General features: G+C 27.9%; 1 protein-coding gene across 1 annotated transcript in view; it reads left to right on the plus strand.

Moving 5' to 3' along the window:
• The window catches only part of LOC112603267, a 63,065-nt gene extending 48,620 nt beyond the window's left edge, over positions 1–14,445 (plus strand). The window contains exons 12-15 of the mRNA XM_025351773.1: positions 745–1,167; positions 5,996–6,239; positions 10,140–10,492; positions 13,839–14,445. Coding sequence (XP_025207558.1) covers positions 745–1,167; positions 5,996–6,239; positions 10,140–10,492; positions 13,839–14,305 — 1,487 coding nt within the window. The 3' untranslated portion in view covers positions 14,306–14,445. The remainder of the gene's footprint in view (positions 1–744; positions 1,168–5,995; positions 6,240–10,139; positions 10,493–13,838) is intronic.
• The last annotated feature ends 3,607 nt before the right edge of the window (positions 14,446–18,052 follow it).

An 18,052-nucleotide genomic window follows, 5' to 3' on the forward strand; every position in this document is an offset into this window, starting at 1 on the left:
GCTTGGGCGATGTTAAAAGTCGCTCGTCATAACTATGATCGGAATACAAAAACTAAGAAGGGGGAACATAATAATAATACTGCCGCCGGGGTGATGATTTTAATCGCCCGATACACATAGATTCCGAACTTGCGTATATTTATTATTTACTTTGTGCAGTCATAACTCGCAATCAATTATTTCAATTTGATATTTTTTTCCAAAAATATATACTGGAATTATTAAGTTTTTAATCATGGATTCATCCACACATAAAAATGTTATTAAATTAATTTAATTAAATAACCATTATTAATATTATTTGTGTTCGATACCTACTTTCCACAAATAAGCAATTTTATATCGCCTCCCACTTTCAAAGCACACGAGTCGCCACTGGTGAATATACATAGAAAAAAAAACATGCAACTATTTAAAATTAATAAAATATATTATACACTATGTTATATTAGGTGTATCTTATCAAAACAATTACATAATTAATGTGTAAAAAATAATTTAAAACAAATTGATTTAAGTTTCGTATTAATTGATAATTTTGTATACGAAAAAGATCATTTTGTAAAGGTAAAATGCTGAAATTTTTATGTTTTAAATACTATTCACTTTAATTTGAATCTTACAAATTAATTAATGACATTTTAATTTTTAATTTTTGATTTATATAGGATAAATTTAATATATGTATAAGAGATCGAATAATGACGTAGGCACTAATTAGTAACTATTGTCAATTCACCGCAGACGCTCCCGTTTGTGCGGACGACGGCAATCAACTGCAATTGGTGGGAGTGGAAGCCAACGAAAACAACGTACGCATCGTGTGCCGCGTAAGAGCCGACCCGGCCGACGATCGCGTTCAATTCGAGTGGCTCGTGTGGCCGGGCGCAGCGGCCGCGGCCACAGGCGAGCTGCACCAGCAACAGTCACCGAGTGTGGTAGCCACCGGTAGCTACGTCACCACTGCCCTGCCTAACCAGCGAAACGACACGGCCATCGGCGAACTTGTCCTGCCGGCTATGTCTGTCGGTGTCCCGGACGTGGTCCAGTACGCAGATAGAACGTCGCGCGTCAAAAAGCCCATCGTGCTGGACACGGTCAGCTGTCGGGCCACCAATGCCGTCGGCCGTCAGCAAAACCCCTGTTTGTATCACATCATACCGGCATGTAAGTAAACTGACAAAACTAAGCATAATTTCACATGAGCTAATTTTTAAAATTAAAAAACCAAATCAAAATCGTGATTTTGTAGCTTAAAAGTTATTTTTTCTGAAATTTATTTTTTGAATTTCTAAAATCTATATTGTAATAATATTATGCTAGAAGGATTTCATATTTGATTTTGAGAAAATATCCTTTTATTAAAAAAAATTAAAATAATGCTATCTTTTTAAGTTCTGTTTATCTCCTGTTTAGTTCTAGTCATATAATATACACGATATATATATATATGTATAGGTATTAACGGTATAAATGTATAATAGATGATAAACTATCATAATATGTCTCATTTATACTGCAGATGAGCATAATTTAAAATAAATTGATTTTGAAAATTTTTTTAAAGATTTGATTTTAAGAGGTATCAGAAAATCGGAAATTTTTTAAAATAATATGGACTTTGGATTTGATTTTAAAAATACAATTATTTAAAAAATTTACCATGCTCTGAACCCTATCTGATTAATTTACCAATGCCATTGTGTATATAAATATCTAATGTGTTATAACATCATAGGGTTGCCAACTTTTACAATTTCAAAAACTGGGCATAACATAACCTGCTGCATTTCCCTGGTACCATAACGTTCAAATTCCACATTTTTTTTTTTTAATTATTAATTTTATCGTAATTTTACTATAAGAATTTTACTAAAAAAATTTCCAAAGAAAAACGGATTCTAGAGAAGTATTTCCTTATTAACTTTACTAACTTAACTTTTCAAATTTTCTTACCGTTTATTATGCTATACATTTTTGTGTACAAATTTCTAAAATTGGAACCGAGAAGAGTTGTTTGAAAACATTTCATTAAAATATATTAATTCATCAATTCATCGAGTATGCAATTTTTTTTAATAACAATATTATTGTATGAACTTAATTTTGAATACCTTATCTATTTATTGCACTAAAATTAAATTATACAAGTATTATTTAATTCAGCCAAAAAAAAATCTGTACCTATAAATAATAGTTGTTATTTTAATTATATATTTCATATAAAAGTATTTAATATTTTAAAAGCATTTTTTTTTTTAATTTATATCATCTTAATAACATACTAAACAACGATTAGATTATATTGATTATAATATATAACAGCGTCGCTATAACGTACTACTATACTTCAATTAATCTATAGTAATTAAAATATAAGTAAACAATTTTACATAATAGGTTTCTATTTAATGCAAACTCAAAACATGGAAATTCAAAACAAACCAAAAATAAGTATTATTTGAACAACCGAGTATTTTTTGAATCATGGATTTAATTAACAAGCTATTTTACAAATTGTATTTTTATTTTTATTTATTTTATTTTTTAACGAACTGTTAGTGACTTAGAGTACCCTAAAATTTGGGTTACAAATTATTGTATAATTACTAACGAAAAATAGTATGAAATTCGAATGTTATTATAAAAAACGCACTCCCAAATTTCATTTGATCAATAAACCAATATATTAATCATTGTACAGGTTAATTATTTGTACAGTAAAAATGTACAAATAAATCTAATTATCTACACTATTTTAAACAAATAAATAATAATTATTTTACGTTATAAATGCATTAGTCGCGATAAAAAGCAAATCTATCAAAACTGAATTTAATATTTGTATTTGTTTATAATGAATTTCAAGAACAGTTGAGAATCCAAAAAAATATTTTCTAACAAATTATGACCATAATCTTATAACGATTGAGTAATAATTATTATGTTGATTTATACTGTTATGAGTTAATTTTAATTCACTTCATAAGTTTTTCTGTTTCTATATTGTTTTTAAATGCAAAAACAATGTAGGTTCGTTATTCCATTTTATTAAGCAACGTGTAAACCTCTTTTTTATGTTTTTCACTATTTTGCAGGTATTTATTTAAAGTAAAAGAAACCCTTCATATTTAATAATAAACCTAACCCAACATAAATAACTATAACAAAATGCATCAGACTTGTAAATTTACTGCTTTTTTATAATCTTGATGAACAGAGGTTACTTTTTCAAATATTTATCTAAAAATATATACGTACATTTTGGTTTATTTTTCAACGGCTTCGATATTGATTCACTTTCAATTTAACAGTACTCGACATTTTAAAATGTATCAACATATTAAAATAAAAATGAAAAATTTATTTTTCTCCTGAGCACAGATCAAACAGCACACAGCACACAAAGTCACAAACGTCAAATGCAGACTGACAACTGTATTACTTTACCAAATTAGTTCTTGTCGTACCCGTATGTGAACGATAAGAAAAATATATCTTAATATCATATTAATCATCATAAACGCATATAACTATAACGCTCACCAATATTTCATTATGGAAATTTAATTTTGGTAAAGAACGTAGTTAGGTATATAAGAATGAAACTTTAAACACGCTACTTTTCAGCTATAGGAATGAGGAACCAGAAAATATTTCCTATTTATAAGGAATGTGAACGCAAATTTTAGTTCCTTGTATTATAAAAAATAAAAATGAAACCACGTTATTTTTTATGAAAATATTGTTTAAAAATTATTTAATTTTGGTATTACAATCATTTCGTAATTTATTAATAAATTACTAGTATAATACATAAACAATGTTTATATTCTATTAATTAATAATTAATATTAAATAATAAAACAATTGCGAGCGAAATCATAATAACTAAATATAAAAATAACTTCAATTATTAGAGAAAATCATATTAGCATAATTATAATAGTTTTACTTTATCAAAAATTAATAATATAAGTATTCGATTAAAATTTCAAGTCTCTTTGGTAAACGTATTTTTTAATTAAATAAATATACCAAATAAATTTTGTTGAAAATCGGGGTTCCTTAAAAATTCTCGTTTTTCCATCGTTTAGTTTTTAATTGTGTATTTTAACATTTATTTTAATACTGTAAAATGTAAATGATAAAAAGTTAAAAGTTTGCACATTCAAAAATCTATCTATCTCCAATTATCTTTCAGAAAAGGTATTGAATTTAAAAACTATTCTATTGTTCTGATGAAAAAATTTTCTATCTGACAACTGCTCAAAAAAAAAAAAAAAATTAAAAGAAACGAAATTATACTTAACGAAATATACATTAATATAGGCATATGGGCTTTCATGGCTTAACGCTTAGACTCCAAAAACTAGACCCCAAAATGGAATATAGGATTAAGATGTACATCAGTGAACTATTTAAATAATAATTGTAGTGCAGACTACTTTACTTTGAATAATACTCATCTCCCTCACTCTCAAAAAAAAAAAAAAAAACTAAAAAATTTATGAAATTCCTGCTATGATTTAGAGGTACTCTAACTCAAAAACCCTATAAGTTAAACGTCAGTTTACACACACAAAAAAAAAACATTTTAGTTATATTTTAAATTTAAGTTAAGCAAAAAAAAAACTTTATTTTCATAATTATAATAAATATGATTTAATGAATCAGCAATAATTTTGGAAAAATATTAATTAGTATAACAATATTATTAATTGAGTCAAACATGATGGGACACCTTGCTATATGTATGTATGGGTCTATAGTTAATAATTAAATCAACTATCGATGCATAGAATTACAAACCTATATATTTGCTATTAGCATTTCGTTTTTTATAATAGTGAGTTTCGACAAAAGTTAGAATATTTTAATAATTTTAATTACTATCTATAGTCACTACAGCTATAACATTTGATTTTCCGTATACCTTGTTTTTTTAACTAAGTATATTTTTTTATTTAAATAAAATATTACTGTCATAATTTTATTTAATCAACGTAAATTTATAGAAATTATGTAATTATATTATAATATTATTCCATCTAATGTTAAACAGTTTAATAATAATAACATAATTTTAATTTTACAAAGCACCCATCATGATGATAGAAAGTTTTAAAACAAGATGTCAGATATTATGTTATGTTCAACTTATATATCTCATTATTTTTATTTTCGCTTCCGTCTTAAGTTTATTGAATTAAAACAGTTTCTGATGCTACATTTAAAATATATGTTGTAATTAATTATAAAATATAGCATACGTTTTATCTATAGTATTTTTATTTATTTTTTAATGCTCATTATGTATTTTTTACTTTGATGGTTTATTCATATTTCATTTTTATTAAACATTCCACTTCCAAGCATGAAACGAACATTGATCATGTTATTAAAATGTGACAAATAGCTCTTAACCCGTCGTTAGTACACATATAGTTTGTAACATGATTGTTACACTGTGAGCGTGGCGCTCACACTTCACTTTTTATATTATTATTAATTGATCTATTAACTTAAAAAATCAAACCATATCTAGAATTATGTATATTTTTATCCTTCACTAAATAGTATATAAATACTTTTTATGTACATTTCATAATTTATAAAATAAAAATAAAAAACAGTATATACAAAACTGTGTACGTAATCAACTACGGCGGTGGTGATAAAAATATTGTGCGGTTAGTACAGTGGTAGCGCGACACTCACTTAATAGTTAATCGGTACTGTCGACTTTGTATAACGATAACTGATAGGCAATGACAAATAGCGTAATTATTTATTTTTATAAATATTTATAGACATGTTATTTGAAGGTATTTATAGTATCAGATTAATTCAATAATATTTGTAGGAATAACGCTCAAAATTCTATCTGTGTGAGCGGCGCGCTCACATGTGTACCAACGACGGGTTAAATGTGTCTTTTTTATATAATTTATAATAAATATTATCGTTTGCTTGTTTTTTTATGTGTGCATAGCACCTCCGGGTCCATTGACTGGCTGCGCAATACGATTGCCCAAAGATCAAGAACGCCACGTTGGTATCGATAGTAGGCATCACCAACAGCATCATCAACGACCCACGTCACCCATCCAAGACGATGGGGAAGACAAAGACTTGGCAACAATAAGTTGTACTTTAGACAACGATGGTGGAGTTAGGCCAGTGACTTACTCGTTGGAGATTTATGAGAGCAATGAATTGACCACGACATCTTACGGGTTAGTGATAAAATTAAATATTATTAACTTAGATTCGCACGATATGACAGAATGTAACAAAAATAACAAACATATGTAATTAATTGACTACCTTATAACTTTTGTTTATAAATTAATGATTTAATTACTCTTTTTGAGTATCATATCGATAATAAAATACATAGGATAATTAAATTAAAATATAGATATATATCAGTTTACATAATAAATTGTATACTGATATTGTTAGTTAATTGCATCTGTCAGTATTATTTCTGTTACACCCTGTATACACATGTTACGGTTGAAATAGGACAGCCGATCAAATGGCAAGTTCCATTAGTGTTAAAGGGTTAATCAAATCCATGAAAATTAAAATATTACATAACAGCAATAAGCGGTTGTTTGTTCTGACCGATCGTCGTCCTACCGCTATTCCATGAGCATTGCCGATGAATATTATTCGCGTAGTGTGAGTAATATAATATAAATCGTGTAGTCAAATATTGACATTGTTTCAGCTTTTTTCTGCATGTGTACAAATGCTTAAAAGGCCAAACATACCTACTAGCCACCAAGTTAATACTTAAAAAAAAATTAACATGATTAACTTTTCAAACAAATTATAAAATTTATCTAAAGTAATACATATACATTTTTATCTATTGAAGTCTCAAAGATTATAGATAAGTACAAGGTAGAATTATTTTGACAGATTTTAATTTATTATTAAAATAATTTAAGCAGAAAATATCTACAGTAGTAAAATATAAGTAAACACGTGTATACTGCTCTGCTGTACATTGGTGTCAAGTGGTTCACTTTAATAAGACGTGTGTTAAATTTGAATTCAGTAATAAGTATATCATTGTATACAAAAAACAATTCTGAGTGAAGGCGATCTGTAAATCTATACCTTATAAGAAATTTTCAATACTTATTAATAGAATGAAAAGTTTTTATGAATTTCCAACTACAAAATAGTTTGTAATTTTGACAAATTTTGTCGAAATTCTAAATTCAAATGCATAAAAATAAAAACTGTTACTATGTATTTTTAATATTCTTATACATATATAAGAGTATCTCGTGTGGAATCTTCTATTAAATATCTAAAAACTTCAACCCAATAAATAATTTTTAATCAACATTAAAAAAAAAAAATTGAAATTGTATTATATTTAAAAATAGTTTAAAAAGAGTCAAAATATTTTGAAAATATCATAAATATAAAAGTATAGTTAACATTTTGGTAAAAATTTCAAGTATCTACAAATATTTTTTCTCGAGTTACAACAAAAAAAAAAACAAAGCCAATTATGTCTAAAATTAAATTTGCATAAGAATGCATGTTTTACCTTATATTTTCCCCTAGACTTTTAAAAAAATAATTGGTAGGTAATTTTCAATTTTGACATATTTAAAATAGAAACTAGATCCAAATTCAATCTTTAAGTCAAAATTGAAACATTTTATTGTCTACTTATGGTGAACACAAACACAAAAAAAACACATATTATTGTAAAATCAATAGATTTATCGCTCCGCTCGGAATCTAAAATATAGTGAAATGGAAACTAAATACGACCAAAATAATAATAAGTTCTGATAAATAGCGATAAACTATTGATAAATGATTAATACACGTCTCATCTAAAATGTAAAATAAATATTTGATTCCCATTCTTATAGTAACTTAAATATATAGGTAATTAAGAAATAAAAAGACAAAGTTTGTGAACTTTTATAAAGAATAATTTAAAAAAAAAAAGAAATCTTAATTTAAAATCAAATGGATTAAAATTGCGTAAATCAATAAATAATAAAATTAGCTGGTTGCAACTTCCTTTCCTCACACCAACTAAAAAAAAAAATAAAAAAAAATACAAATTAATTGTTAAAGTTAGATACAAGATTTCCAAATTACTCAAAGACCAAAACACATGTATTATTCGACTGATATATTATGACATTTTAAAACTACTTTGGTCATATACACAAGATAGCATATTATCTTATTATATTTTTATAAAACACGCATAGTATTTTTATGACTATAAAATTGTAAAAATCAAATTATCGTATAAAACAATAGAATATTTACTGTAGACGAATAGTTCATTAATCTTATGAAAATGGACTACATAATTTTTAAAGTTTTTAAGTAACAATCTAAATATGCTGTTTATTACAAAAAACTCATACAATATGCGAATCAGTAAATTAGAGTTTATGTCATATGAGGTAAGGAGAAAGGTTGCTGAAATAATGTTTATTTATGACTTTTTAAACGATCATATTCATTCCCTTGAATTGCTTTCTATGATAGGGTTTAATATAACAAGTTGCCGTTTGAGAAAAGTAAACCATTTTATAGATATAGTTATAACTCCTCTATACTTTCTTCTCTAGATCATAAATATTAGCAAACAAAATTATGAATTATATACACTTTTTCTTTGAGTTAAAAAAATAATAAATACGTGTAACCTATGTAGGTACTATCATTGATTCAATTTATTATAAAATCAGTTCTACCACCTATATTGTAAGTTTAAACATCATGTTCAAAATAAAAAAAAAAGTATATATAATTAGAACATGTTGTCTTGTTGCGATAGTGCGAGTATATCGACGGTCACATAATAATTGAGTAGCTGGTATTTCAACCAGAGTACCTATATATAAATACGCATAACGATCTGCCCGGACATCAGCACATCGCGATAATAATAATATATTATCTATAGAAACGACCAAATGGTATATTATAGCATTACATTTCTACATGTATCTAAAGTATAAAGCTGAAGTACCATTTTACAACTCGAAATATAGACAATACAAATTACAGATTGACCCGCACCTTATAGAATGTTTGAAAATGTTAACATATCTTAGCTTGTACCCAACGATTAGGTATACTATATAGAGCAATGTTTCTCAACCATACTTCTGTGGCGACCCCTTTTTTAATTTCAATTTTTTAGCGACTCCCTAAATATATTTTTTTAATATACTAGCATAGATTATTATTAAAAAGCCATACGTTAGCGCCCCTAAATAATAAGTTGGTTAAAAAATAACCTTGAGAAACGCTGCTGTAGAGTATATACGTGAAGTTGAACACCCGACTATGTTCAATCGACTAATATTTTGCATAAGATTTTTTTGAATTTGCAATTATGATTTTAAAATATTGGCATATTATTCGTATTGATCTGACAATCGACGGAAGAAGAAAAATTTCACGGACACCTGCATTGTCACATTGGTTTTGATTTAAAGTGTTTTGGTTCGCCTATACTCAAAACTAAAATATTAAAATGTTTTTCAACGTGTATTACATTTAAGAACCTAGTCTGCTACAGTTTTATGTTCAGATTTTAAAAGTTCCTATTTAAGTTTGGTCGGTTATTATGGAGTTTCTTCAGATTTTCCGACAACTAGAAAACTTTGATACAATGAGTGGACGGACGTTAAAGACCGTGAAGTTGATTTTAATATAAACCGTGATCAAAAGAATAACTAAAAAAATATGCGGCTTTAGTGCACGTAGTATTTTTATTAAAATCGCTGCGCCTCTCCGAGTTAACATTATGCGTACTACCATATTTTTTGTAATGTTTATCCAACGTTCTCGAAAATCGAAAACATTAGCCAAGTAAAATTCGATACAAAATATCGATAACCAGCTGATTTTGTGCATTATCAACGAAATTTCCCGGCCAACGATGTGCTTTTATACCCAACCCAACCGATCGTTATGTCTTCGAACGTAATATTATATTGTCGTACGAATGTATATTACACCGTACGTGTTACGTATAATACTGTTAAATGCGTAATGTCGTCCATTTTACAAATCACAAGTCTCACGTGGCAACTTACTATAATAATTTATCATGCTGTGCTTTACAGATCACCCTACACGACGGCGGACGATAGCGTCTACGACGTTCAACGTAATAAGTACCGCGGCGAATGGCTCGCGGACAACGTTACGGGCACCGCGGCCAAGTCGTTGATGGGCGGCGGTTCGATCGAGTACCGCGTAAATCGCAAGAACCTGCGACTGAGAAACGGCCCGGACGACGATCGTAAACATTTGACACTGTCCGCGTACGCAGCCAACCGCATGGGCCGAGGCCCGCACACGTATTTCGGCAGCGACAACGTGATGCTGTTGAGGCATCCTTGGTGGTGGCGCGGCCAGTCAGCATACGAAAGCAGTACGAGGGCGAACGGTGGTCCGGCCGGCACTTCGTCGACCGGTACGTATGTGTGGTTTGTCTCGAGTCTAGTTCAAGGACGGCGGCATTTTTCTATGTCGTGCGTGTCGTCAACAAGACAAGTATTACCAACAATGCGCACAAGCTATTAATATGAGTAATTTATGTGGAGGTGGGCATATATTTTTACAGTCGAACCAAAAATCATCGTTTACCCCCCCCCCCTCCACCTCCGACCATCAAGTTTAAACTAAGATTCGTTGAATAGTGTAACACAGATTTTCTCGATCATCGTGCTTAAACTCGAATTTAATTTAAAATTCTTAGCGGAGCGATGAATGTATAGAATATAGACATTACGGCGATGAGTGTTTTTTTTCTTTTTGTGTGCGTGTAACAATACACAATATAAGTTATCGATAAAGTGCTTTGATTTTCAACTTTGAGGGTGGTTTTGGATAGAAAATTATATCTAGTTTGTAGTTTAAACAGGCCAAACTTAAAAATTCCCAACATTTTATATATATATATATTATAATCGAGAAAAACCAACAAAAAACAATAATTTTTATGCTAAAACAGATTTTGACTCAATCGATTGATTTCTTTCATTATAAATCAAAAACGAATAACCACAAAAAATTAACATGCATTTTTACCGAATATTTATACTGTCATTTTTTTATAATATATGGTATAGTTTTCAAAATATTTTAAATTCTTAAACCATTTATGGACAATTGAATTTTTCGACTTTTCTGTGGATATCAATAAAAATGCTTAAAAATTTAATACAAAGTTCCTTTTAAGTGGATCATTTACCAAAAATATGTAATAAAAAGTTTTATTTATACCTAAGATTTAAAAATTGAATGAAAGTTTTTTTATAATTTTTTAACCTACTAAAAAAAACAATTTCTACCGGAAAGTCAAATTAATTTTTTGTGAGCATTTGAAGTTCAAATTTTTACAACACAGGATATTTACCTATGTAATAATTATTTCTATCTAAACGATTTTCGTTTTTTTTTTTTTTTGTAATTCAAAACCGATTAACTATAGATACCTGAAATTTTACATTATATTTATACAACTATTTTTATTATATTTCAACTCTTTTTGAACTATTTATAGACATGTTAATACTTTTTCTATAAACGTTGATTAAAAACAATTTAATTTAAAAATTTTAAAAATTTTATACGAGATTGCACATAAATTCTTATAATTGTATAAAAATATTAAAAATATAAATGCCTAATTTTTTTATAATATGCATTTTTGGAGTTAGAATTTCGACGAAATTCATCCAAATCATAAAAACTTTTCAGCCATTTTGTATTAAAAAATTCATAAGAACTACTCTAATTATATATCTAAGTTTTGAAAATTGAATACAAGATTCCTCATAAGTTTTTCATACTGAAGCCATAAAATCTAAAAAATATATTTTTTATAGAAATTTTATATTTAAAAATGGACGAAATTACTTATTTAAACGATAAATAATAATAAAAATTATTTTATTATAATTTAAAAATATTATTCATGGAAACTCAAAATGTTAACATATATTATATAATCATGAATTTCACTATACGCAATTATATTTTTGGTTTATTTGAAGATACCCGTAGTATTTATTTATACTATGAATCATTTTTGCTTTTTTACGATATTTATAGAAAGATAAAATCAAATTTAAAGTTATATTAATATTTATAGTATGGTATAAATATATATATTATTATAATAATTAAATACTACATTATTCAAGAAAAATTGTATTAACCTACCGGTCTTACCATAAAACTAAAAGTAAAATAAATAACTTTAATAGCAATATTAACAAAACTTATCATAAAATATATTTAGTGATATAAGCTGACAGACCGTTTCCGTTCAAAATCGTTTTTCGTATACAACAATATATCATTGAATTCAAATTTAATACACCTATAATAGCGACCCATTCAACATCTAAAACGGTATTTAATTGCCTACATTTTTATTTGCAATTTTTCATTTTTCATTAAAATATTTATATCATTTATGATAAGTTTACTTTCTTCACTTATAATTAGTACCAATATGATATATTTTCAAAAAATTTTCCATTTTACAAAACTTTGAGGATTGCTCCATATCTTAGTCTTTTTATGTATAAATTTATTATTGGTAAATTATTTGTGAGATAGACGTGTGTGGCGGCTCATATGGTGGTTCACAGAAGGCGGAACACAAATAGTTTATCCCATCATATCATAACTATTATGATAAAATAAATGTTTGTTATGCAATGTGCATTACTGCATTATTGCGGGCAGTAGAAATACAAAAATGTAGAACTTTAACACAATTCGTTTATGTTCCGTATCGCCATATAATTGGTGCTGTCAAGTGCGGACAATTGTTATTTGTTTACAATAAACACGTAGACGGCATGCCGTTACATGCCGATAGTTTAATCTCTGTAAACTTAAACGAATAAACAATCGATTTAATATACAACTTATCGACTATCTGAAACTCGGTCTTTATCCAATAAAATTTGTTTTCTCGATAATTGTCAGTTCGGTCAACTATACGTCAGACAAAACATTTTTTTTTTCATTTAATTTGAATTCTCTACAAATAATTTTATTTTTATTCAATATTTTGGATAAAACAAATTCATAAGAACTATAGCTTAAGCAGAAGTGTGTCTAGAGGTAAGCGATTCTCGAGGATATAATGCGATGGAAACGTGTAGAACCCACAAAAATCAAACGGAATTTACGGAAACGAATTATACTTTATATTATAAGGCTAAATTTAATAATCATATATTTAATTTAAATAAATAAGTTTTTTGCGAACGGGTTTTCTCGTACAATGATATATTATTGAATACAAATGCAATACATTAATTCTACCTATTTCGTAATCTACTCAATAACGAGGTACACTTGAAACGTAACATACAGTACTGTGATTCTCTTATATTTTTAATTGTCAAAATACAATCATAAAATTATTAAAAAAAGTTTATTTTAACAAAAAATTAACTAAATGAGACCATGGAAATATAGGGGCAAAGTGCTAAATTTGTGGGTATAGATCTAATTGTGCGCAAATATTATTATAGTAACTAATGAACGAAATATTGTTTTATACCTATATAGGTAATTCAATCATTTTTTAATTTGACACGAGAAGCGAATAATGCTCCCTACCCCACTCTACAGGAGCACCGCTCATTTTTCTCCCAAAAATGAACTATATTATATATTATATAGGTATCAAATTAAAAATACTACTAGAAGCTATAATATAAATAAAGTGCATAACACTCAAAATTGCAGTTATTATCGTGAGTAAATATTATGATATCGCGTTATGTCTGCAGAATGGTGGATAATGTTGAGCGGGGGCGGCGACAACGACGGTCGGCGGAGCAACGCGTCGAATGGCCACGGCAAAAGCACCACAGCGATGAGCATCATAGCGTTCGTTTCGGTAGCGGTGATTTCGGCGATAGTCATCGCGGTGGCATTCCTGTTGTGGAGACGGCGGCAGAGCGACGGCAGATCGCCGACGATAGTAGAAACCGCGGCGATTGCGTCCAACGACCTGGCGGCGTGCGGCGACAAGACCGGCGAAAAATATTCGCTGCTCTCCCGGCGACCGCAGCAGCAGCAACAGCAACAGCAACAGCGAAGCGTCTACCCAAATTTGACCGAGTCGCACTGCGATCGGGATCCCTGCGATTCCGCAGATTCCGCGCCCGACATAACGATCCAACAGAGCTACGGCAAACAGTTTTTAGTGTCGATCGTGAACCGCGGCATTCCTGGCCCCGAGAGTTGTGTGTGAACGACGACCTGGTGTTCACATCACATGATTATTAACCAACTACCTTGTTACCTTGTCAACTACCTATCCATATAATATAATATACAGTTATACACGCACAATAATAATAATATAATAATAATTTATTATTATTATTATTATCTACGTTGAGTCTATGGTATAATATGTGTGATACCTACTCTATTTAATAATATTATATCGTATGTTTACGTTAAACACACAATTTTTCACCCCATCCCCAGCTCAGGTCCTGGCCGAAAACAGCAAATCACATACATTATTATACCATATTATCCCATTATATCATGGAACTGCGTATTTGTGACTATGATCATTACATAATTATAATATTTGAATGTTAAAAAAAAACTACAATCGTCAAAAACACCAACTATGATACAAGACCGATGATTTTATGGCCGTTCGTCTCTTCCTTTTTAAATTATACAATAATTTTTTGAGTTTTTTTTTTTTCAATAACATTAATGTCGATGTGTTATTATTTAATAACCAATAACATTTAGGAATTACATTCAATCAGTTTTTATAATAGTGGAAACATAACAATTAATAACCACTTAATTAAAACAAATTGATTACATTGTACTTATAATTAATTTAACTCATTTTTATTATAATAACCATAAATCATTCATTAAAATATAAATTAAAAATAACAATAATTGTTTAAAAATTAAAATAAGCTATAATAATATGCTATAAAATATCCTTGAAATAAATATAATTATAGCATTTTCTATAATAACTCTAACCAATTAACACGTTGAAATTTCATATAACCATGGTATCTATTCGTATGTGCAATTTGGAAGGTATTAGCTCCTCCCTCCCACACACACACATTACAACTCATGTTGTCACCCAAAAATCCTTAGACAAAAAAAAACCATAGATTATATAATTTATTGAACACATATTTTTAAAATATAAATATGTAACATAAATTTTTTTATCAACATTACTAAAATCATAGTAACTACAACCACTGCTATTGTTAATCAAACATATTGTGGTTACCTATAAGTTATTTATTTTATATTTATACTTATCGTTAAAAATGTATAAAATGAGATAATATCATCTGTTTAAGGTTTGAATTTAGCTAGTACTATGCTCTTTTCGTTACTCGTTAATTGTTTGATATTTTAATATATTATGTTGTTGATGAGTATGTAGAGTATACAATTTGTATTCATATTGTATAGTGTATACATACAAAGGCAGGACAATAACTAAAAACCTCTTACTCCTCAAGTTATACTCGTTTAATGATTTTATCAATAAATTGCGATGTAAAAATCTAGTAAGACTTTACAATTATTTAAAGTAAGCTAAAGGGAAATGTGTGTGATCTCACCTGGCATAAATTTGTTAAGCTTTCTATGAGAAGAATTTAAATTGCATTTATATACCTACTGTACTTTTCGTAATAAAATAATAATCTATTATTATGGTTACCATGTTTTCCATGTCCTTTAAGCATTGGAATGCAGTCATATTGTTATAATTTTTTTTTTTTTTTTATCAATATTATTAAAATGTATTATTTATAAGCTTTATGGTAAGTAATCAGTTTTATTTTAAATAAATATATATTAAGTAATATTAAACATCAATATTATATGTGTGTGTGTGTGTGTCAAAATTGTGAATGTTAAATTTATAATATTGAGTGTTCCATCAATTATTTTATTAATTGTATTTTAATCATAGGTCAAATAAATGAAAATTAATTTTTAATAAATCAGTTCTAATATAAATATACCTACATATTTATATCAGCTATTGCTCTTTGTAATATGTATTAATATAATATCTAATTAAATTCGAATAATTAATTAAAACTAGGTAGATAACTAAAACAGAAAATTAGTCAATCTCATAAGTTTAAAGTTGATATGTATTAATAAAATTAAAAATATATGTCAAACGAAAAGTTTGCTTATTTCAGAATATTGTTTTTAACTAAATACTAATAAACATTTTAAAACTGTACTATATTAATTTTTCCCTTACTTTATACTTATCAAACCGATTACATTATGAATCTAACGTTAAATACTTTGTTGTTTCATAAATATACTAACTATAATATACAGCCATTATATTATTACCGGTTACTTTAATATACACAGTTAAAGCCTTTAAAATAGGTATCTATTTTAAAAATCTTCTATAAGAAGCGGCAAAATTTAGTTGAGTCAATTTTTTATACTGTAGTCTGTAGGTAGGTATTATTAAAATCAATAATAATGATGGAACACCTCTTACACTATGTTACAGAATAATAATATGCTACTTTGCGTGTACACTTATGTAAATGCAGCTGTATCTATAGGCTATAAAATAGGTATTATGAACATTTTATATTCTAAAAAGAATTTTCCGAAAATCCTATTTGTACGTAAGCTATTAAATTTGTGCATTATTTTAATATACAAGTGTAAAGTTGACATACGATTACGTTAAAAACATTAATACTTTGACATACTTACAAGTAGGCTACTATTACGACGAACAGCGACTTATATTGTAAAACATCATGTTGACTAATATTGTAATTATTTAGGCATAGATTACAAATATCAATTCGTTAATATTATTGTTATACAATTAAACTATATTACTATAGATAACAAAATTATTATGTATACCAAACCCGTAGTGTTAGTAAAATGTATTAAATCAAAATTATTATTATTTATTAAAACAAAATTATAAGAACTTGTGTGTATTTGTATTTATTATTTAAAAAAAAAAATACGATTACATAGGTAATAAAATTGTAGATTATCTAATAGATATTAGACGCTGTGCATAAACAATTAAATTAATATCCATTACAATGCGAAATTAAGTATTGAATCCATTGTCATAACGATTTTTTCACAGTGAATTGATTCAATATAATCACACCAAGATTTTACTGTCACCGTTAACACTTAATCTTGCTGCGTTAAATGTGAGGTGGTTCAAGGGATTGCACAAAACACCAATTCAATAACGCCAAAAGTGCATAAAACGTGTGATCACATACCGCCTCATATAAAACATAACACGATCAAATACAATAACTGTTCCACCCCTACCTTCGTATTAAGACCACAAAATTACTTCACTCCTAATCGGACTGGTTATACAATCTCTCTATTGAAAAAAATTTATATCTATCGTTAGCTCACTTCTACTATTGTTAACAACATTATATTAAATAAAAGCATCACAGTCTACTATGTCCAATAAAATGTCCATTCTATAATTGTTAAATGATAAAAATAGTTAATAATAGCTTTAATTATAACTGTATTGACTTGCCGTGATTATTATTGACAACTTTTCGTGTTCTAGAATAATATTTCATGTATGCTTTAATTATCCATATATATATTTATAAGAAACAGCCTTTTTTTATGTTCCCGTTTTGTAACGACACTATTTAACATTTTTCCAATTTTTTTTCACAGAGTTCAAAATACCTTCCTGGGTGTCACCACGTCGTCTGATTTTCATTTTCTTTCCCTGAGGGGAGGGGAAGGGGGATCTCATTTCATTGCTGCAATCATAATCGTTAGGTTCATCAACGTGCGTTTATCTATACTGTTGTTAAAAAGTATTTTCATTTAGGTACTACGCAAAACGATTTAGACATTGCAAAAATACAAACATCGTTTATCCCGTACAATGTAATATGTCGTGTTAATGTGTAACAAGTCGAATTCTGTTGGA

The sequence above is a fragment of the Melanaphis sacchari genome, unplaced genomic scaffold, assembly GCF_002803265.2.
Source record: "Melanaphis sacchari strain LSU unplaced genomic scaffold, SCAv2.0 Contig9_pilon_pilon, whole genome shotgun sequence".
Lineage (NCBI taxonomy): Eukaryota > Metazoa > Arthropoda > Insecta > Hemiptera > Aphididae > Melanaphis > Melanaphis sacchari.